The sequence below is a fragment of the Gopherus flavomarginatus genome, chromosome 9 (assembly GCF_025201925.1).
Source record: "Gopherus flavomarginatus isolate rGopFla2 chromosome 9, rGopFla2.mat.asm, whole genome shotgun sequence".
Classification (NCBI taxonomy): domain Eukaryota; kingdom Metazoa; phylum Chordata; order Testudines; family Testudinidae; genus Gopherus; species Gopherus flavomarginatus.
The window spans coordinates 57,643,601-57,664,981 of record NC_066625.1 but is presented as its reverse complement, the minus strand read 5'-3'; the positions used below and the strand labels follow the sequence as shown (position 1 = coordinate 57,664,981).

At 43.2% G+C, this 21,381-nt stretch overlaps 1 protein-coding gene and 1 long non-coding RNA gene across 9 annotated transcripts in view; one reads left to right on the top strand and one right to left on the bottom strand.

The window, feature by feature from the left end:
* The window catches only part of LOC127057897 (uncharacterized), a 31,269-nt gene extending 27,218 nt beyond the window's left edge, over positions 1 to 4,051 (bottom strand). For 2 of the 4 annotated variants that reach the window (XR_007776215.1, XR_007776214.1), the window contains exon 1: positions 3,935 to 4,051. This is a non-coding gene — a long non-coding RNA (uncharacterized LOC127057897). Of the gene's footprint in view, positions 1 to 3,732; positions 3,854 to 3,934 lie in introns of all 4 variants that reach the window. The other 2 variants (XR_007776217.1, XR_007776218.1) reach the window with 2 other exon arrangements.
* A 54-nt stretch (positions 4,052 to 4,105) lies between these two features.
* Positions 4,106 to 19,304, top strand: HYKK (hydroxylysine kinase). Of its 5 annotated transcripts, none has more exons than XM_050967039.1 (5): positions 4,106 to 4,413; positions 6,546 to 6,898; positions 9,150 to 9,292; positions 16,352 to 16,535; positions 17,484 to 19,304. In XM_050967039.1, exons 2-5 carry the CDS (start codon positions 6,553 to 6,555, stop codon positions 17,942 to 17,944), a joined length of 1,134 nt encoding a protein of 377 aa, XP_050822996.1. In that variant the 5' UTR covers positions 4,106 to 4,413; positions 6,546 to 6,552; the 3' UTR covers positions 17,945 to 19,304. The 5 variants fall into 5 exon arrangements, with proteins under 5 accessions (XP_050822996.1, XP_050822995.1, XP_050822998.1 ...); XM_050967038.1 differs by having other exon boundaries at positions 4,106 to 4,801; XM_050967041.1 differs by lacking the exon at positions 4,106 to 4,413 and adding an exon at positions 7,267 to 7,451 and having other exon boundaries at positions 6,806 to 6,898.
* Positions 19,305 to 21,381: the final 2,077 nt, after the last annotated feature.

Below are 21,381 nucleotides of genomic sequence, written 5' to 3'. Positions count from 1 at the left end.
GGCTCTGCCACAGGCCCTGCCCCCTCGCCTCAGCCTGCCATGCCCTCACTCCTCCCTCTCAGAGTCTCCTGCATGCCACAAAACAGCTGATTGGGAGGTGGGAGGGAGGAGGAGGAGGTGCTGATCCGTAGCCTGTGGGCAGGAGGCACTGGGAGAGGTGCGGGGAGCTGATGGCGGGCTGCTGACATATTACTGTGGCTCTTTGGCAATGTACATGGGTAAACTCTGGCTCCTTCTCAGGCTCAGGTTGGCCACCCCCGCCTTAAAGTGATCCAGCCTCAGACCTCCATCCAGGTACCCACATCAAATATGATATACATTTCTGTAAATTTATTTCATCATAGAAAAGAAAAGGTTCTACCAATCCCAAAGGATTGGACACATTACCTCCCAGGTTATGGAATATTTCAAATCTTACCCAAATACACACTACAGCCAATTCTTATTAACTTAACTAAAATGTGTTAAAAAACAAAAGCGAGAGAGTATGGTTAAAAGATCAATATACATACAGACGTGAGTTCAATTCACTGAGGTGCAGATTCATAGCAAAGATGGTGAGCTTTGTCTTTGCAAAGAGTTCTTTCAGAATTAGTTCATAGGTTATAGTCCAATGTCCAAATAACATATTCAGGGCATACCAGCATAACTGGGACCTCAGTCTTGCGACTCAAACTTCCCCTGACGAAGCCTGAGCAGATCTGAGATGACAGAATCAGGACCCAAGGATCTTTTATACAATTTCATGTCTTTTGACAAGTTGGAGTTCCTCAGGGAACAAAAGGTAATTAGGATGACTTTGAAGGAGGTCCATCATCGGTACTTAGCTAAATGAATTAAGTAGGCTGTCAATTAGTCACAGTTAACTCACATGATTAACTAAAAAAAATTTATCATGATAAAAAAATTAATCTCGATTAATCGCACTTATAACAATAGAATACCAATTGAAATTTATTAAATATTTTGGATGTTTTTCTACATTTTCAATATTGATTTCAATTACAACACAGAATACAAAGTGCACAGTGCTCATTTTATATTATTTTTATTACAAATATATGCACTGTAAAAGTGATAGAAATAGTATTTTTCAATTCACCTCATACATGTACTGAAGTGCAATCTCTTTATCATGAAAGTGTAACTTATAAATGCAGATTTTTTTTTGGTTACATAACTGCACTCAAAACCAAAACAGAGTAAAACTTTAGAGCCTACAAGTCCACTCAGTCCTACTTCTTATTCTGCCAGTCGCTAAGACAAACAAGTTTGTTTATATTGACTGGAGATACTGCTGCCTGCTTCTTATTTACAATGTCACCTGAAAGTGAGAACAAGTGTTCACATGGCACTTTTGTAGCCAGCGTTGCAAGGTATTTACATGCCAGATATGTTAAACATTCATATGTCCCTTCATGCTTGGGCCACAATTCCAGAGGACATGCTTTCATGCTGATGATGCTTGTTAAAAAAATAATGTGTCAATTAAATTTGTGACTGTATTGCTTGGGGGAAGAATTGTATGTCTCCTGCTCTGCTTTATCCACATTCTGCATATATTTCATGTTATAGAAGTCTCAAATGATGACCCATCACATTTGTTTTAAGAACACTTTCACAGCAGATTTGACAAAACGCAAAGAGGGTACCAATGTGAGATTTCTAAAAATAGCTACAGCACTCCACCCAAAGTTTAAGAATCTGAAGTGCCTTCCAAAATCTGAGAGAGATGAGGTGTGGAGCATGCTTTTAGGAATCTTAAAAGAGCAACACTCTGATGCAGAAACTACAGAACCCAAGCCAACAAAAAAGAAAATCAACCTGCTGGTGGCATCTGACTCAGATGATGAAAATGAACATGCATCAGTCCACACTGTTTTGGATCATTATCAAACAGAACCCATTATCAGCATGGAAGCATGTTAGTGGTTGAAGCATGAAGGGACATATGAATCTTTAGTGCATCTGGCATGTAAATATCTTGCAACGCCAGCTACAACAGTGCCATGCAAACACCTGTTCTCACTTTCAGGTGACATAAACAAGAAGCAGGCAGCGTTATGTCCTGCAAATTGTAACCAAACTTGTTTGTCTGAGTGATTAGCAGACCAAGAAATAGGACTGAGTGGACTTGTAGGCTCTAAAGTTTTATATTGTTTTATTTTTGAATGCAGTTTTTATTTTACATAATTCTACTTTTGTAAGTTCAACTTTCATGGTAGAGAGATTGCACTATAGTACTTGTATGAGGTAAATTGAAAAATACTTTTTTTTTACAGTGCAAATATTTGTAATCAAAAATAAATATAAAGTGAGCACTGTACACTTTGTATTCTGTGTTGTAATGGAAATTAATATATTTGAAAATTTAGTAAACATCCAAAATATTTAAAATAAATGGTATTCTATTGTTTAACAGCGTGATTAATTGCAATTAATTTTTTTAATCACTTGACAGCCCTAGAATTAACATAAAGCCATTTGCTTGTTCCTCCACAATTCACAGCACATTTCAAAGGGAGATGAATACTGAGATATCCCGTGTTTGCAATTCATTGAAATGATAAGATGCTTTTTGACCTCTAAATTATCAGAATACAGCATAGACAGGGACTGTTTATTACATTGTTGACCCTACTCATACATATGTAAATACACAAAAACACAAACATTATCTTCCCTCATGTCTTTTGAGGGTTATTTATTTTGCAGGATGTTTAACTCCTTCTAGCCATGCATCACGTCACTGAATAGGAAAGACAGACTCACTATGTGTGTTAGAAAACTACAGACACAAGCCAAGACAACCTATATCTTCCTTGACTGATTTGTACTGCAGTAGTGCCTAGAGAGGCTTCAGCCACATTGTGCTAGGTGCTGTAAAAACAGGTATGAGTGAGTCTTTCTCCAAAGAGCTCAAAATCTACATAGACAATGCACAAGAAAGGATTATTCTGTCCATTTTATAGGTGGGAACTGAGCCACAGCCTGATTGTGACCTGCCCCAATCAAACAGAAAATCAGCAGCACAGCCAGGAACTGATACAAGATCTCCTGAATCTCACTCCACTGCCTTAACCACAAGATCATCCTGCTGCTAGTTGGGAGCTCAGTTCAGGGCTAGCTTAGCATTTGAACAGGAACCGGTACTGTCCACCTCCACTACTTTCAGGACGATGGCTTCCCTGTGACTATGAACTGCCTTGAGAATGTTTGTTACAGGGCATTGCAATAGCACAGACAGTTGTCCCCCGCCACTAGCAGTAGCGATGCAGGCTTGTCTACGTTACTCGCTGGATTGATGGGCAGCGGGTCTAGTCTAGACACGATAAATCAACCACCAAGCACTCTCTCATTGACTCCAGTACTCCACCAGGGCGAGAGGCGCAGGCAGAGTCGATGGGAGAGCATCAGCCATTGACTTACCGCAGTGAAGACACCACAGTGATTAGATCTAATTACGGCAACTTCAGCTACGTTATTAACGTAACTTGAAGTTGCACAACGTAGATCAGTTCCCCCCAGTGTAGACCAGGCCTTATAGAGCCTTGCACCAGTATCTTTACAACCAACAAGTTATTCAGCCTTCATGTAGTCCATGGGATTTAGGCCTGGTCTACACTGGGGGGGATCAATCTAAGGCCTGGTCTACACTGGGGGTGGAGGGTGGGAATTGATCTAAGATACACAACTTCAGCTAGAGGAACAGCATAGCTGAAGTCGACTTACTTTATGTCCTCGTGGCGCGGGGTCGACAGCCACCTCTCCCCCGTCAACTCTGCTTCCGCCTCTCACCCTGGTGGAGTTCTGGAGTCGACGGGAAGCACATTGGGGGATCGATGTATCACCTCTAGTGTATTCATACCCTTAGTTACCTAACTTCAGCTACATGAATAACACAGCTGAAGTCGGTGCACTTACATCAACTTACCAGGGTGTCTTCACTAGGGTGAGTCGACTGCTGCCGCTCCCCTGCCTGCGCCTCTCCTGGAGCTGGAGTGCAGGAGTTGATGGCAGAGTGCTCAGGGATCGATTTATCATGGCTAGACTAGACTGGGTGATCGCTCCCGTGGAGCCAGCGAGTTAGGTAGCTATGAGGGTAGACAAGCCCCTTGAGCCTCCTTGCCTGGCCCCTAACCCCGGTAACTAACTCGGGCTGCCCCTCCTCCAAAGGCGGGGCGCACCCAGCAGCCAATCAGACGTTTCCTTACAATCCGCCCCCGGCGAAGAGCCGCGGAGCTGGAGGGACTCATCCGGCTGCCGAGGCGGCCAGCGGAGCCGTGCGCTGTGTGCGGTATGGACCCGTTCCGCTGAAATCGGAGCCAGTCCGCTTTGCGCTGGCGGTGCGGGGTGGCCGCGGCGGGAGAGGAGCAGCGTCTCTCTGAAGCAGACCCGGAAGGCTTTGCCGCTGTAAGGGGCCAGGATCAGATAGACGCAGCGTCCTGGCCAGCAGGGCTGCTTCTTTCCGATGTGTTGCAATGCCGCTTGCTGCTAGGGGGCTGGGAAACCTGCCGTAACGGTGCAGACCGTTGGGTTGGCTGAGCTCGCTGATGGAGCGTTTGGAAGGGGTGGGGCACGCGGCTGTCAGAGGCTGTATTCTGAGCCGGGACTTCCTACCTCGACTGCCAGCTGCTGTGAAAGCTGCAGTCCCTCCTGGCAGGGCAGCGGCCGCGCATTCCCGCCCCGCCGGAGAGCGTGGGGAAAGAACCAGTTTGGAAGATGGACGGTAGCAGGTGTAAGAACAAGGGGGCCTAGAGCCCGTGTAGGCCATAGGAGACAGGCCAGGGCTGTGGCACAGGTCAGAAATGGCGCTAAAACGGCGTTTGGTTCTAATAGGATCGTTACTGGGGAGCATAGTTTGGGTGCTGTGGATGGGCCCTTGAGAAGCACTCACTCTCCTGTCCCTCCCTCTGTACCCAGATGAGTAGTAGTATGTCCCATCCCACACCAAAATGTAAAGGCAGGGGCAGATCTAGCTTTTTTGCTGCCCCAAGCACAGCAGGCAGGCTGCCTTCGGCAATGTGCCTGCGGGAGGTCCCCGGTTCCACGGATTTGGTGACGCGCCTGCAGGAGGTCCCCGGTCCCGCAGATTCAGCGGCGCGCCTGCGGGAGATCCACCTGTCCCATGGCTTCGGTGTACCTGCTGCCGATTGCCACTGAATCCGCAGGACTGGCGGAGCTCCCGCAGGCATGCCACCAAAGGCAGCTTGACTGCCACCCTCACAGCGACCAGCAGGGCACCCTTGTGGCTTGCCACCCCAGGCATGCACTTGGAGCGTTGGTGCCTGGACCCGCCCCTGTGTAAAGGACGGTGCTGTTGACTTCAACAGAGTCCAAGGTTCATCAAGCAACAAAGAGTCATGTGTCGCCTTATAGACTAACAGACGTATTGGAGCATAAGCTTTCATGGGTGAATACCCACTTCGTCAGACACAAGGTTCATCAAGGCTCTGCAGAGGTTTTGAGGAGAATTGTTTACGTAGCACTTTCAACAGAAAAACTGACAACTGGCATTGGAAAAAATTGAAAGGAACCTTTTGGGAATGGATTGGATGTTTTTAATGGTCCTGCTGTTTTGAATGTATTGCTTATATTGACACTTAATATTTCTTGATCGTTAGTTGAATTTTGAAGGATAGCCTCTGGCAGAAGGATTACACTTATTTTTTTACCAAGTTCACATTGGTTGAAAGGGTTATCTGATCTTGGATCTGAATTTAAGAGCCGTGGATAGCATTTTGATCCCTTTTTTCCTTAGGAAATTGTTGATACATTAGCAATATGCCTGGTGACCTTGACATTGACTGATGATATTTTATATTTTGTGCTTATTAATTTTACTAGCTAACATCCACTAAGTTCATTTTTATGTTTTATTTCTCAACAAAAATTGTGTGTGTATAAATGCCAGACTGGACCAGCTTCCCCGGTGGCGATTTAAAGGGCCCAGTGCTCCAGCCGCTGCGGGGAGCCCGGGCCCTTTAAATCACCACCGGAGCTCCTTTAAATCACCAGAGTTAAAGGGCCCGGGGCTCCCCACAGCAGCTGGAGCCTTTGACCCTTAAAATCACTGCCTGAGCCTGGCTGTCAGAGCCACAGCAAGGATTTAAAGGGCCTAGGGCTCCAGCTGCTATGGGGAGCCCTGGTCCCTTTAAATCATCGCCAGAGCTCTGGCAGCGGGGCTCAGGCGGGGATTTAAAGGGCCCAGGGCTCCCCACTGCTTTACCGCATTATATCCAAATTCGTTTTGTATCGGGTCGCATTCTATTGGGGTAGAGGTGTGTGTAGATAGATATAGATATCCTTATGGAAACTGCAGCAAAGGATGAAGTGAAGTTACAAATAAGAAGCGGGAGAAGAAAGAGAATGCACGTGGAGAATCCTGAATGGTTAAACTTTCATTAAACACAGAAGCTTTTTTCCCCCTCACTAATAAATGTATGAAGCCTTCTACCCAAGAGTTTGTTTTGTTACATTAACTTCTGCCCATATTAAATGGCATAATACAACTGAAATCTTCTAATCTCTCTGTTTTCTTCTAGATATACAATGTCTTCTGGAAACATCCAGAAATCCCAGACATTAATTAAACCAGCATTCAGTGAAAAAGAAGCCATTGAATTAGTTGAAAGGGTATTTGGATTAAAAGTATCTGCGATCAGATCACTCCCCAGCTATGATGATCAGAATTTTCACCTTCACATTTCAAGAAGTGGGGGAACAGCAAACTGTGCTGACGAGTATGTTCTCAAAATCACCAACTGTGAAGATAGCCAGAATCCTGAACTCATTGCAGTGCAGACCCAGATCATGATGTTTTTGAATGTTGAAGGGTTTCCTTCAGCTACGCCCCATCTTACTAAGGACGGTAACATAATGTCTCTAGAATCATTAGGTGAGAGATTACAAAATCATCCAAAAAATTACCCTCTGCTTTGTCATCCTCGTGCCACAACAAGCTACCACTGAGTATCCCAAAGGATTTGTCCCAGTGATTGCAATTGGGCCGCATTCTCCTCTGTTACACTTGTATAAATCTGGAGTAATGCCACTGAAATCCACACCAGCATGAGTGACCTAGAGCAGCTGCATATCTGTAACAGTTGCCCTCTTTCAGGTGCTCAGCTTGCACATACAGCATTCTCTGAACTGTTGCAGTAGCAGTGTGTTGTAGGTACCTGTCCTACAGGTCCAGACACTGCTTCCAATCCACTGTCCCATCAAATTTTCTATTTCTGAAATGTAAGCACTTAAACTTTATAGGTGAAATATCACCTCTGCTCTGGGGAGGAGAGCCTTGACCAGAAAGCTCACTGCCAGCATATCCGGTGCACTGTAGAACTGTGCTAGGAAGACCAATTGCACCTGTGCAAGTGAAATGCCAGTGCTTTCTGTTCTACACTGGCACTACCATGGTGCAGGGAGTCCAAGGGCAAGAGGCAACTTAGGTGAGTCTTGCTCAGAATAAGTGCAATTGATAAAATGCTTGTGCACCCGTACAAACACTTTTGTGTGTAGGCATGTGAAGTGTATTAAAAGAGATGTTCAGGTAATTAGGCTAAAATTCTCTTGGTAGCTCTAGCAGGGTGTGACAAGGTGCTGGACAACAGCAGTAGTACCCGCCTTCTGATCTCTGAAGCACCAGTTAAATTGCCCTGGAGTAAACTTGAGGGACAAAGCTGTGTGTAACTGATAGTGTGGGATGGACTGAAGAAAACCTAGAAGACATTGGCCAAGAAAGCAAAAAAGGCATGAGAATGAAGTGCCCAGGCCAGGGGGAAGAGACAGACAGGCAGGCCTGAGAGAGCCAGAGCCAGGGGAGATCTCTCAGGGGAAATATCTCCTGTCTCCCCCCTCTCCTTGGCTGAGTGAGATAAGTCTTCTATGCTTGTAAATACAGAGTTGCATGAATTTGTAAAGATTGTGGGGAGAATGCTGTGAATAGATTGTATACGCTGTTTCACCAGAAGAAAGTCTCTGAGCATAGATGCTGGAATTAGGGGTTCAGGGGATGCTGCTGCACCCCCCCGGCTTGAAGTAGTAATAACAACCCAAATCCATGTTTTCCATCTTCAGCACCTTCACTATAAAAATTGTTCCAGCACCACTGTCTCTGAGCAGTTTATGCCTAGAAAACAGACAGGAGTGGAATGATGCCTTGTCACACAGGGTCATAGCATGGTTTAACAGAGAACTGTGAATTCTCCAAAGGAATTTCTTCACATATTAATTCTAATTTTTCAGTTAACTTCCATTTTTGTATTTGCTTTCTGCAAATGTTCTAATGTGTTTCTGGCAGGACTGTTTGTAGAAACAGCAAATATTGCAGTGAAGGAATCACCAACAAGGAATTTGGAATTCACAATCATGAGTATTCAGACCAGAAACTTAAGCGTATAGGCTATCCTCATCCATTAAGGGAACAGAAACATGCCATGTGGCCTAGGTGGTCAGTCAAAATAACTTGAACTTCAAATAGTGAATGCATCAAACTGTTCACAAATAGAAACAGAACAGAAAAAGACTTAACCATAAAAATTATTCAGAAAATACATTCAAATTAATAGATGTGAGAAAATGCTGATCTGCTTGCAGGCAAATCACAAACAAAAAAAAGGCAAACGTTGTTAAATAAATCTTATTACAAGTTATTTCCCCAGCTCCATGGTTGGGGGATGTAGTTTCAAACACAGTTCAGACCCATCTACAATGCAAGAACATGCATGGTGGGAGAATACTCTATTGAACTTGGTTCCCCCAGCCCTGTAATTTCAATATGGTAACCAGGGCCATTGAGACTCGTCACTCTGATAGAGAAACCTATTATTTTAGGTTCTCTTTAGGCCCACTGCAATCAATGCAAAGTCTGACATTGGTGTTGGATCAAGCCCTTTGTGCGCATGAAAGGGGAACCTTCCCAAAGTGTGTCACTCTCATACATAAAGGCAAGGAATTTCACTTACACTCCACATGCGCTGAGTGTTAGCCTTTCCTAATGTCACCTAGTAAATCTGTTCTTTGAATTTGTCTTTCTTTGAGCTGAGTTTGATTTCGTTTATGATGGGAGAAACCTCCTTGTCCTTGCACACAACGATCTTCAATGGAGTATGTTGAAATGATTCACAATCTATCTCTTTGCCTATTAGGTACTGGCTCTGTGACAAAAAAGTACATGGTGAGACTGCTGACCTACCTCCCAGGCATGACTGTGGCAACAATCTCTACAAATCCTCACATTTTATATGAGATTGGGAAACTAGCTGCCAGATTGGATAAAACTCTCACAGAGGTGGGACTTTTTGTTCTCAGCATGCAAGTGGGAGTGATCTGTTCCCACCTAGTATTTTATGCACTTCATAACACGTATAACTAGCGACATCTCACAGTAACATCAGAGCCATTCACGAGTCCTGCAGCTTCAGAACTACCTGCAAACACCACCTGAACACTGCAGACATAGAGTATTCAACACACAACAGTGCTCTTGTGCGTGGCTCTGTAGTACGTAACTATGCCCTAGCCATGGCTTTTGTTATTCTTTCCAGGCTTGAAAAGAGAACACAACCATGTTGTTAAGTACTACAAATCTGCATCCACTTAGGACTTCACGTTTTTCACTATGTTTTGTATTGTGACCAACTGGAATGCCTCAGCGAACCAGGGTTAGAATTCGGAGTAACAGCCGTGTTAGTCTGTATCCGCAAAAAGAACAGGAGTACTTGTGGCACCTTAGAGACTAGCAAATTGATTTGAACATAAGTTTTTGTGGGCTACAGTCCAATGAAGTGGGGCTGTAGCCCACGAAAGCTTATGCTCAAATAAATTTGTTAGTCTCTAAGATGCCAAAAGTACTCCTGCTCTTTTTTCAGGGTTAGAATGTGGATTTTCCTGCTTGGACCGAGCTGTCTCCTCTGCCAGCTGCCTTCACCTCAAATAGCTTGTGGTTCCTATGGCTGCTCTGTTTTATGCCGGAACTGGTGCAGTGCAGCCCAGCCCAGAGGACAGGGGAGAAGTATCTAGCTTCCCCCAATCCTGTGTTGAATGGATCTCGAATGCAAGATTGAATCTAGTCCTTAGCCTTCAGCCATGTTCCTCAGTGCACATAATAGTGGATTATATTAGACAAGGTCCCCAAACCCACCCGTGGCTTTACTGTTTAACAGCATGTCTGCCCATTATTTTACCTTGTACTTTAGGGGACATGTGATGCTCTTGTGGTTAAAGCACATAACTGGGAGTCTAAAGATTGGGGTTCTATTCCCAGCTCTTCCACAGACTTAGTGTGATCTTGGTCAAATTACTTCACCTTCCTGTCCCTCTCAGTAATGTTGAAGAAATGTATATACTCCATCATGCTGGCGTATAGCCAGTTAAGGTACATCTATGTCACAATCGGGAGGTCTGACTGCAGTTCATGCAGCCATACCTATGCTAGCAGAGCTGGCGCTAGGCATAAGCAGACCCGGGCAGCTCAAGGAGAATGCTTCCCGCACACAAGAGCTATGAAGCTGAATATGTAGATGTGTGTAAAGTTCTCTGAGATCCTTGAATGGAAGGCACTATAGAAATGCAAAAGACTTCATAGCAATGCACTCTGGCCCCTTTACATAGGGTTAAAGGGCCAGAGCACTATTAAGGGGTCCTAAAAGCCTCAATTCTGGTGGGGGGGGTGATTTCCCTGGCAGAATCACTGCAGCAGGCAGTGATGAGGCTGCTTCTGAGGACTCCCTTGCAAGCTCTGGTGTGTAGGGGGGAGAGGGGCAGTGCTTCAGAATCCGGTAGTGTGGAGATTCTGGACAATGCTGCATCCTACAGGGAAAGGCTGTCTGCCTTATTCCAGGGCCTCTACAACCCCTGGGGCAATCCAGGACCAGGAGGATACAGAGGAGGCTTAAAGCTACCATAGACCCCTACTGCATGGGCTGCACATTTTAGGCTGTGCCTCACAGAATCTTGCCCTATATGTCTTTCTTACTAATAGAGACACAAGGTGGGTGAGGTAATATTGTTTATTGGACCAGCTTCTGTTAGTGAGAGAGACAAGCTTTTGAGCCACACAGCTCTTCTTAGTCATATTCTTCACAGAAGTTGGTCCAATAAAAGACATTACCTCACCCACTTTGAGTCTAGTATCCTAGGACCAATATGGCTGCAACTATACTTTCTTTCTTATAGTTATTTGCCTTCTCCCTCTGGCTATTGTCTGTAATTTTGTTGATGGTGTAAAGGAAATGTGTGCATTCCCAGTTTTAGATGTACTTTTATGATGGAGTCACGGTATTTTGAAGCACATTTCACTGTGTATTCAAAGTGAGGAATATTTTATCTCTTTGAACTTTCAAAATGCTGAACAGAGCAAAAGTGATGGTGTCTGCTCTTCAATATGATTCCAGCAGGTCAGCTATTTTCAATTTTGATATGTCCTGAATTAGTGGAGAGTGTATTAGGCAGGAGCGATTCATGTCTAATGTGTGACGCAGCGACTCAGGGAGCAGTCATTTTGCGACACCACATAAAAAATTCACTCACCTCCAAATAGCCTTCCCTTCCCTTCTCCACCCACTTAATCTCCTCTCCCTCACTTAAATTAAAAATTCTTCCTTCTCTTCTTTCCTCCCAGTGGAGAGATGTTCAGGCAAAATCACTTATGGCCAGCTAATGAGAACATCCTTACTTTGCTCCTTTTCATCAATTTAATTTGGCTTTCAGCTGAAAAATACGTATAGGAATTCTCAAGTATGATGATTATTGTTAAATGAGTCCCCCGGCAGTGAGCCTAGACTGGTGGGTCAGATTATGACTGTGAATGTGAAGGTATGTCTGCTCTGCACTCAGGAGGTGTGATAGCTGCACTTGTTGGCAGTTCCAAGTTACCTTGCTAAAAATAGCAGTGAAGTTGCAGTGGCATGGGTTAGCTGTTAACATGTACTCAGGTGGGTAACTTGTGTCTCCCCCCGTGTCGCTGCAATTTCACTGCCATTTTTAGCAAGTTAGGTCAATCAAAGCTAGCTTGCAGAGACAGTGCTGCCCCATTGGGGTCCCTAAGCAGGAATATTTTAGGGGGACCTCCCACACATAACACATAATAAAAGCAAATAGGGGGCCCTCCTTGAGCTGCCTGGGTCTGCTTATGCCTAGCGCCAGCTCTGCTAGCTTAGGTATGGCTGCATGAACTGCAGTCAGACCTCCCGATTGTGACATAGATGTACCTTAACTGGCTATATGCCAGCATGATGGAGTATATACATTTCTTCAGCAACATACCTTCCTATTTGTGATCTCGTCCAATCCCCCTTAACTACACTGAAGAATCATTAGCCATAACTTCACCTGGCAATAAGAACAAAAGAGAATCTCCCCCTATTCTTTAAAATCCCTTTTAAATTGAATGTGTGTGCTGATGATTAGTGCACTGTTCTATGGAGTTCATTGCAGCTTTGGAGGCCAAAAAACTTTCGGATCCAGTGTGCCCCACGGTTGTGCTAGACCTTTTTCAGAGGGGGCAGATAAAAACTCTGATCTAAATGCCTCTGGACTTTGTGAGAATTTGGATCTGAATCCAAACTTTGCAGCTCATGAGCCAGCCATCCTTAGGGATTTTAACAGCTAGTGACTGGGACTATGTACATTTGCAGCCTGAAAATCGCTTTCATTCATCATTACAGCTATATCAGGCACTGCCCAGTGCATGAGAGATGATTTAAGAGATGGTTTCTGAAGGTATCGGAACAGAGGCATGCTCTTTTTGTGAGTGAATAAAGCTAGCACGCAGGACAATACTGTTAGAGAGGAAGGATGGTGCACTGGATAGGAAATCAGGAGATCTGAGTTCAGTTCCTTGCTCTGGCACAGACTTCCTGTGTGACTTTGAGAAAGTCACTTTTATTCTCTCTCTGCCTCTGTTCCCCATCTGTAAGATGAGGATAATAGTACTTCCTTACCTCACAAAGGTTTTGTAAGGATTAAATACATTAACAATGGTGAGGTTCTCAGATACTGGTAACAGGAGCCGTAAAAGTACCTAAGGGCTGGTCTGCACGGGGGGGGGATCGATCTAAGATACGCAACTTCAGCTACGCTATTCGTGTAGCTGAAGTCAAAGTATCTTAGTTCGACTTACCTGGCATCCTCATGGCGGCTAGTCGACTGCCGTGGCTCCCCCGTCGAGGCTGCTTACTCCTCCTGCCAAGGTGGAGTACGGGTGTCGATTCACGGATCGATTTATCGTATCCAGATGAGACGCGATAAATCAGTCCCCGATAGATCAATTACTACCCACCGATCCGGCGGGTAGTGTAGACGTACCCTCAGATAGGTAGATCTATATGGATTAAATATATATATATACACCCAAGGAAAACTGGACAGAATCAGCCTATTGTATCTGTCTGCAACTCCTTTCTCTATTAGTGCTAACCTCCCAATGACTGTCTTCAGAGCCAGAGTTCAGCTATGAGGTCTTAGCCATGCCCATAATTAGCATAACCCTTCATGTAGGAAGAGCTTCTTCTATTAATAGATTGTCCTCCATAATAGAATTGCTGCTTGACCTTAACTGCTCTGTGGCTCATCAGCAAAATGGAGATACTATTGACTACTAATGAGTGTTGTGAGGCTGATTTCATTAATATTTGTACTGTGCTTTGAGATCCTCACAGGGAAGGTGCTAAAGAAGGGCAAGGTAGTATTACTATTATTTATTTATTATGTGAAGTGGACATCCCAGAAGCTCAACTGGCTGAATTTTTTGAAAATTCATTTTGACCTGACTCTTTTTATAGTAACCATTTGAACCATGACCAGTTAACACTGGTACAGATTGGTACACTTGTAACAGAACAGTTGTGCATAATATGCAGACATTTGTGACAATTCCCTTAATGTGCTGTTTCCAGTCAAATAAATTTTAAACCAGATGGAATGCAAAGTAAGGTCTTCCTTTCATCTTTGATTAAACAAAGTAACGAAGGCCAATAAATCAGCTAGTAATTGAGTTTCTGTTACATAAGAGAACTTTGTGCTATGTAGTACTTTTCATTAACCTCTACTTCTAATTTTCTTGCTACAGACTTCAGATAATTGTGCTACTGAAATTTGAATGCCAGTATTACTGACCATGCTTTTAAATGTTAAGCGCATTTATCAGTGTGGGAAAGATAATTTAGTGTTACAAGAGTCCATGGTGTTAAAATGCAATGCGGTTGAAACAATTTAAATAGACAAGCTGCTCTCAGACTATATATACGTTACATTATCTGAAGAGAGAGAGAGAAGTAGATGATTAACTTTAATGGAGAATGGGGAAAAATCCATATGCCCTATATAACTTCAGTTATACAGTTTTATTTATTTAAAAGGAATAACCTTCTTCTTGTCACTCGAGACACACAAAATCTAAGGTTACTATAGCTGATAGATAGTAGAGGAAAATAATTTTCTTTTTTTCCCCCTGTTAGTTTCCATGTACATTTGATAGCACTTTGTATATAGTAAGTTTCACTGTTTCCCCATTAGATTCTCTGTTTACCTACATGGGTCTTACAGAGACTCAGGGGAGAGAAATACATTTTAAAAATAGCAACCTGTTATGGTAAAACCATAAACATTAGCAAGGGATACTCATAGGAAGGTATAGAACCTGAATACCGTATAACTTATATTTTAAAACTGAGTAGAGTTCACACTGATGGTGTCCGTCTCTCCTGAACAGCTGACATTGCCTGTTATAGAAGGTTAAAATTGCAATGTTTGATCACCAAGTGGCATTGTTCTTACTAGTGCAGTGCTTCTTACTGCATCAGAGATGCTGTAATAGTATGTAGTCACATTTTAGTTTTGAGGCAGTATCCTGTTCATTATCTTCTCTGTGATTTTCATCCATATTTCTATTTTCAACTATCCCAAACCAAATAAACTATATCAAACCAGCTGGGGGCTAGATTTGCCACTGCAGTGTGCTTTTGCACTGCACCACTGGCAGAATCTGCCCCTAAAACCAGCTTAGCGAAGCCAACCCAAGGAGATTGTGCCAATATAAAAATGGCGAAAATTAAGAAAGATACTGGCATGCCACTCCTCCTCTATGCTGTTTTCAGAATTACCTGTGCATGTACAAGAGAGAGAATGGCTTAGTGGCCTAAAGATTGTTTGAAATACCTAGATTCCCTGGATACACAGGGTCAAATCAGAGTACAGTTGACTTGGCTGTTCATCTTTTCCAAGTAAATAAAACAAGATGCAGTTAATTTACTGCATACAGATCTTATGGGTGAGCGTCTGCCTGTGTTGAATGGACATTAAAGGTCCCATGATACTTTTTTATAAGCCTAGAGCTTTGCTCCATTATCATTGGACCAAGTTTCCTATCCCTTGCACTGTTGTGCAGTATGCTGAGAGCCATCTGGTTGGCCGAGTCTGTCCCAGAAGTGGTTGCATTTAAGTGGTCAGATTGTATCCACTTTTGGTAAATACCTTCAGATTCTGTCTCTTTTACACTTTGGCAGCAGTTGTATGTATAGCTTGTTGTGCCCAAAAAGTATTATTGAATGTATGCAATTTGAGAGGCACTGTGGGATTCTTACAGATTAAAGTTTCTGCGTGTATGTAAGATATTATCATCACCAGCACTTCTATAAAATTTTAAAGAATGATGAATTGCTTAAATTAATCTTTGTTACTAAAAGATGTGGGTTGGGTATCAATGTACTGAACCAATCATCTTCCAGGACACTGTTGGTATTGTTTCCCTGATCAGCTAGTCAAATTTTGGGGTACTGGGGATGTTCCTGGTGAAAGTAGAAATTGATGGAGTCTGGTATTTTCTTTGATGCAATCTTAAGTATTTACAAGAAATGTACCAAGTCCTGCTTTTCCAAATGCAGGAGGAACCAAAAACAAAAGGAGGAGTTTCTTAGCTTACAGCCCAAGCCCCTTTAGCCAACAGCCCCAAAAGCTCTCTCTCTAGCTTTTTCCAGGATGACACTGTGCTCAGATGCTACTGCTCGGCTTTTTTGCTTTTTTCCTCTGTCCCTCTCTCTGTTCTTATCTGTCCTCAGTTTCTGTGTTCTCTGCTTCTCTCTTTTTAGGTGTGGCCCTTAAGTGTTTCTTACAGCTATCTTAAGGGAAAGATTTTCACACTTCGGCTTGAATGAGGCTTTAATTTCAGACCATCACAAGGTTTCACATGGTATGAATGTCAAAGCAAAGCCCCTTCTCCATGGACTTGATCCAAAGCCCATTAAAATCAATGCATTCTAACTGACTTCACTGAGCATTGGATCAGGCCACTTCTTCATTGTAGCAGAGCTGTTGTGTACAGTCTTTTTGTCTTTCTTGTGTTTTCTTTAAGAAATTCCATCATCCATCAATAAAAAGTCTGCATCGAGGGAAGTTCATTTGGAACTTGGCAAATGTTCCTCTTCTAGAGCAGTATATTCATGCCCTGGGCCAGAACAGTTATCGTGAAGTTGTGGAGCAAGTTATTCAGCAGTTCAAAGATAAAATAGTACCCAAGCTAAGGAATTTTCGAGCCTGTGAGTATTTTTAATGCAATTATACTGTAATGTGATGTAAGACATTTTTAAAAGGGAATGTGTTTGTAAGAGGTGGCAAATTCAGGGGATAAATTATTTACTTTATCCACAGGACATGTACAGATTTCCACACAATGCACCATGAGCAAGCCTCAGAAACAGGACTGGGAGGGAATCATCTCCATGAATGAAGGGGGAGTTCAGTCTCAGGGCTTGTCTACACTGGCACTTTACAGTGCTACAACTTTCTCACTCAGGGGTGTGAAAAAACATCCCCCTGAGCACTGCAAGTTGCAGCACTGTAACATGCCAGTATAGCCAGTGCACCAGCGCTGGGACCTACACCCCTCGTGGAGGTGGGGGTTTTTTAGTGCCACGACTCCACAAGCCACGTTAAAGGGCTGCTGTGGCTGCGCTTTAATGTTGCCAGTGTAGACAAGTCCTCTGAGACTGCCACCTACAGTGAAGGTTTTCATTAGGTAGACACCAAATGGTAGAAACAGGCAGAGACTACTAACTCATTTAATATAGGCCACCGGACAGCTATCAGATAGCAATGTCTTTGAAGCCCTCTGTGCGATCCATTGCATTTGGAATGCACTTAGCATATTGTGGGTGTTGCCACAAGTTAAATAATAAATTATCACAATCCCATTGCCAGTTGGCATCTAGTCACCTATTATGTAGGATTAATGAAGCTAAGGTTCTTATTAGGAAGCAGTGAGACAAAGCAAGGCATGATGGATTACAGGAATATTGTCATGCCTTAGTTTTGTTATGAGATAGATAAGTATATATATCCATTTACACTCCGAGTATTCACATATGATGAGGAAATCAAGTGCATATTTTCAGAGTGGTTTTCTTAAGAGAATGAAAAAAGCCAGAGGAAAGTTTCTTCTGCTTATTATTTATACATAATACTTTTCCCATTTTTTCTGCATTTAGGTATCAATCACGGGGACCTCAATGACCACAATATCTTATTAGATTCCAACACTGCTTCACCAGAGAATCCACAATATAGAGTGTCTGGTATTTTGGACTTTAGTGACATGAGCTATGGTTACTATGTATTTGAATTGGCAATAACTATCATGTACATGATGATTGAGAGCAAGGATCCTCTCAGTGTGGGAGGGCATGTTCTTGCAGGGTTTGAAAGCGTTGTACCATTGTCAACAGAGGAGAGAGATGCCCTATTTCTCTTGGTAACTGGTAGATTTTCTCAATCACTTGTAATAGCCTCATACACTTCCCTCTTGTATCCTGAGAACAAAGAATACCTAATGATCACAGCAAAAACTGGATGGAAGCATTTATTAAGAATGTTTGACGTGGGCCAAGAAGCTGTAGAGAAGATTTGGTTTGAGACTGCAAAAGCATATATGAACAATGAACCTGTGTAGCTTTCATACCTTTATTACAGACACAAATGTTCATATACTTACAAGTAAAGATGCACCTAATAATTTATGTAATTGTACAATTTGTATTCACTACATTATAAAAAGTAATTTTAAGATAAAACAATGCCTTGTGAATGTTTTCAGAGATGTATCAATGGCTCTTAAGACAGTGATTTTTTTTAAAAACTACAAGGTGTCTGCTCATGTTCAGTTACCAGAGCAGTGCATGCACACTGAATACTTACACACCCAAACAGCCAGTTATTTATATGCCTAGAGACACTTGGCTTGCTAAATGTGCATTGAAATTGTACATTTTTTTCACAGGTAATTGTCCGTGTACAGTTTAGAAAATTGGGCTCAACATTGTTACCTAGCAGCTCTGTGTTCTTGGGGAACCAGGGCACAGTACCCAGCCTGTCTGACTCATGGAAGACCTCCCCCGTTTTCTCCTGTCTCCCCCCACTCCCCGAACCAAAACCAATCAGAAGAAAGACTTACAAAAAGCAATGAAAAGGCAGTGGGAGACACACCTAAACCCCTGGGATAAGGGTGACAGGATTAAGGAAATTCCCCTAGCCCCATTTGCATCGAAGATGGGACAAGGAAGCATCTCTATTGGCATACAGAATGGAGAACAGAGATTCCAAGGCAAGAACCACACAGAACTCTGGGCCCAGAAAAGCAAGGAAACGGTGCATCATGGGAATCTCTGCTCCAGATGTTAATGAACCCACACCTGCACACACCCAGCTCAGCAGTTAACAGACCAATTCTAGTATTGGTATCCAAAATAGTGAAGCTCCCTAATTGGGTTGTGAGCTCCCTCCCAGGAACACGGCCCATAGCCAGAAATAATCAGCTCCTGTTGTCTAGCCTGAACAAAAAGACTTTGGTATACTCCCCTGAGCCATCAGTTTACACATAAACAAATCTAGTGTTCTCTATTGAACCATTGCTGTTTCTCTACAAAAACCCCTACCCATGCTCAAGTAAGTGTTCTGATGCCTGGATCCAAAATCTGCATCAGTTCCATTGGGACTTCATCTTCTCCTAACTGATCGTGCTGAGGGCTCTGCCTGTCTTCAGCACTACAGACCCTGAACTACCACCAGCATCTGGGACCTCTGATAGATTCAAGCTTCACAGAGTGGTGAGAACCCATCTTTCCCTCTCTCTCTCTCTCTCTCTCTCTCTCTCTCTCTCAGTTTAGCCTTCTGACCCTGACTTGTGTGATTAGTTATAATTTTCTAAACCTGATTTTTATAATCAAATTTAAGTTAGATTTAGTATAATAACTGTTTTGTTTGGTTGGTTCCCCTATGGTTATTACCTGGCAATAAATAACTTTCATGATTAAGCTGGTTGCTTTCTCTTTCTTTCTCTCCCCCCTTGGGTGTTTTTTGGTTTCCTCATTTGCTCTGCAGCAACACTCCTCGTACCTAAGCTAAAAGATCCCTGCAGCACCCAAAAACCAAGGGCCTATAGGGTGGCAGCTTGGAAGTGCTGTTTAACACACTCTACTGAGTCCAGGGACATATTAGGGGTCAGCTTGGGAGTGCTGATTAACCCAGTCCTCTCAGTTAATGTGTGTGTTCGTCTGATTCTGGGGCTGGAAGAACCCAGCCCTGGGGAACGTAGGTCCTGCAGGATAGTGCCATTGGGAGGGAACTTGCAGCAGGGAGAAGTAGAGCTCCATATGAGGACACAAGCACTACACTGGTAGAAGTACAGAATCCTCCCCCTCCCCCTAAGAATAACCCTAATAAATGAGCATACCCCAAAGTAACAGACAAAGCTGGTAACAACATGTTTCTACTCCAGTTTTGGGCTGCCAGTACAGAAAAGATGTGGACAAATTGGAGAGAGTCCAGCAGAGAAAAATGAAAATTATCGGGGCGCTGGGGCACATGACTTATGAGGAGAGGCGGAGGGAACTGGGCTTGTTTAGTCTGTATAAGAAAAGAGTGAGGGGGGATTTGATAGCAGCCTTCAATTACCTGAAGGGGGGTTCCAAAGAGGATTGAGCTCGGCTGTTCTCAGTGATGGCAGATCACAGAACAAGGAGCAATGATCTCAAGTTGCAGTGAGAGAGGTCTAGGTTGTATATTAGCACTGTTTCACTAGGAATGGGTTACCTAGGGTGGTGGTGGAATCTCCATCCTTAGAGGTTTTTAAGGTCAGGCGTCACAAAGCCTTGGCTGGGATGATTTAGTTGGTGTTGGTCCTGCTTTGAGCAGTGGTTGGTCTAGAAGATGACCTAAGATCTCTTCCAACCCTAATCTTCTATGATACTCTGTAAATCTAGCCAAAGGCTATTAAAATCAATGGAAATATTCCCCTAAATTTCAGTGAACTTTGGATCTAGTTCTTAATCGTACTTGTCCATATTTGCCTGATCACATGAAGTATATTTTCAGATAAATTCCCCATGTTTAATTTTGGCACAATACACTAAATTAATTTTACCCTTTTAATCTTTGCCAGTTGAGATTTTATTTCATATGGACTTTTTTACAATGTCTTTTGGAGAATTCAAATGTACTGCAAGGACACAGCAGTAATTCCACCTGGATACATGCAAAACTAAGTGGTATCAACGTGCCAGTCCTTCACACTAATACTGTGGTTGCTGGCATAACCTTGTTGAACATAAGAACAGCCACACTGGGTCAGACAAAAGGTCCCTCTAGCCCAGCATCCTGTTTTCCAACAGTGGCCAATGCCAGGTGCCCCAGAGGGAATGAACAGAACAAGTAATCATCAAGTGATCCATCCCCTGTCACCCATTCCCAGCTTCTTGCAACAGAGGCCAGGGACACCCTCCCTGCCCATCCTGGCTAATAGCCATTGATCGGCCTATCCTCCATGAACTTCTCTAGTTCTTTTTTAAACCCTGTTATAGTCTTGGCCTTCACAACATCCTCTGGCAAGGAGTTCCACAGGTTGTCTGTGTGTTGTGTGAAAAATATTTCTTTTTGTTTTAAACCTGTTGCCTATTAATTTCATTTGGTGGCCCCAGTTCTTGTGTTATGAGTAAATAACAGTTCCTTATTGACTTTCTCAACACCAGTCATGATTTTATAGACCTCTATCATACCTCCCCTTAGTCATCTCTTTTACAAGCTGAAAAGTCCCCATCTTATTGATCTCTCCTCCTATGGCAACCTTTCCATACCCCTAATCATTTTTGTTGCCCTTTTCTGAACCTTCTCCAATTTCAATATATCTTGCGATGGGGTGATCCCATCTGCATGCGGTATTCAAGATGTGGGCATACCAGGAATTTATATAGAGGCAACATGATATTTTCTGTCTTATTATCTATCCTTTTCTTAATGATACCCAACATTTTGTTTGCTTTTTTGACTGCTGCTGCACATTGAGTGGATGTTTTCAGAGAACTATCCACAATGACGTCAAGATCTCTTTCAGCT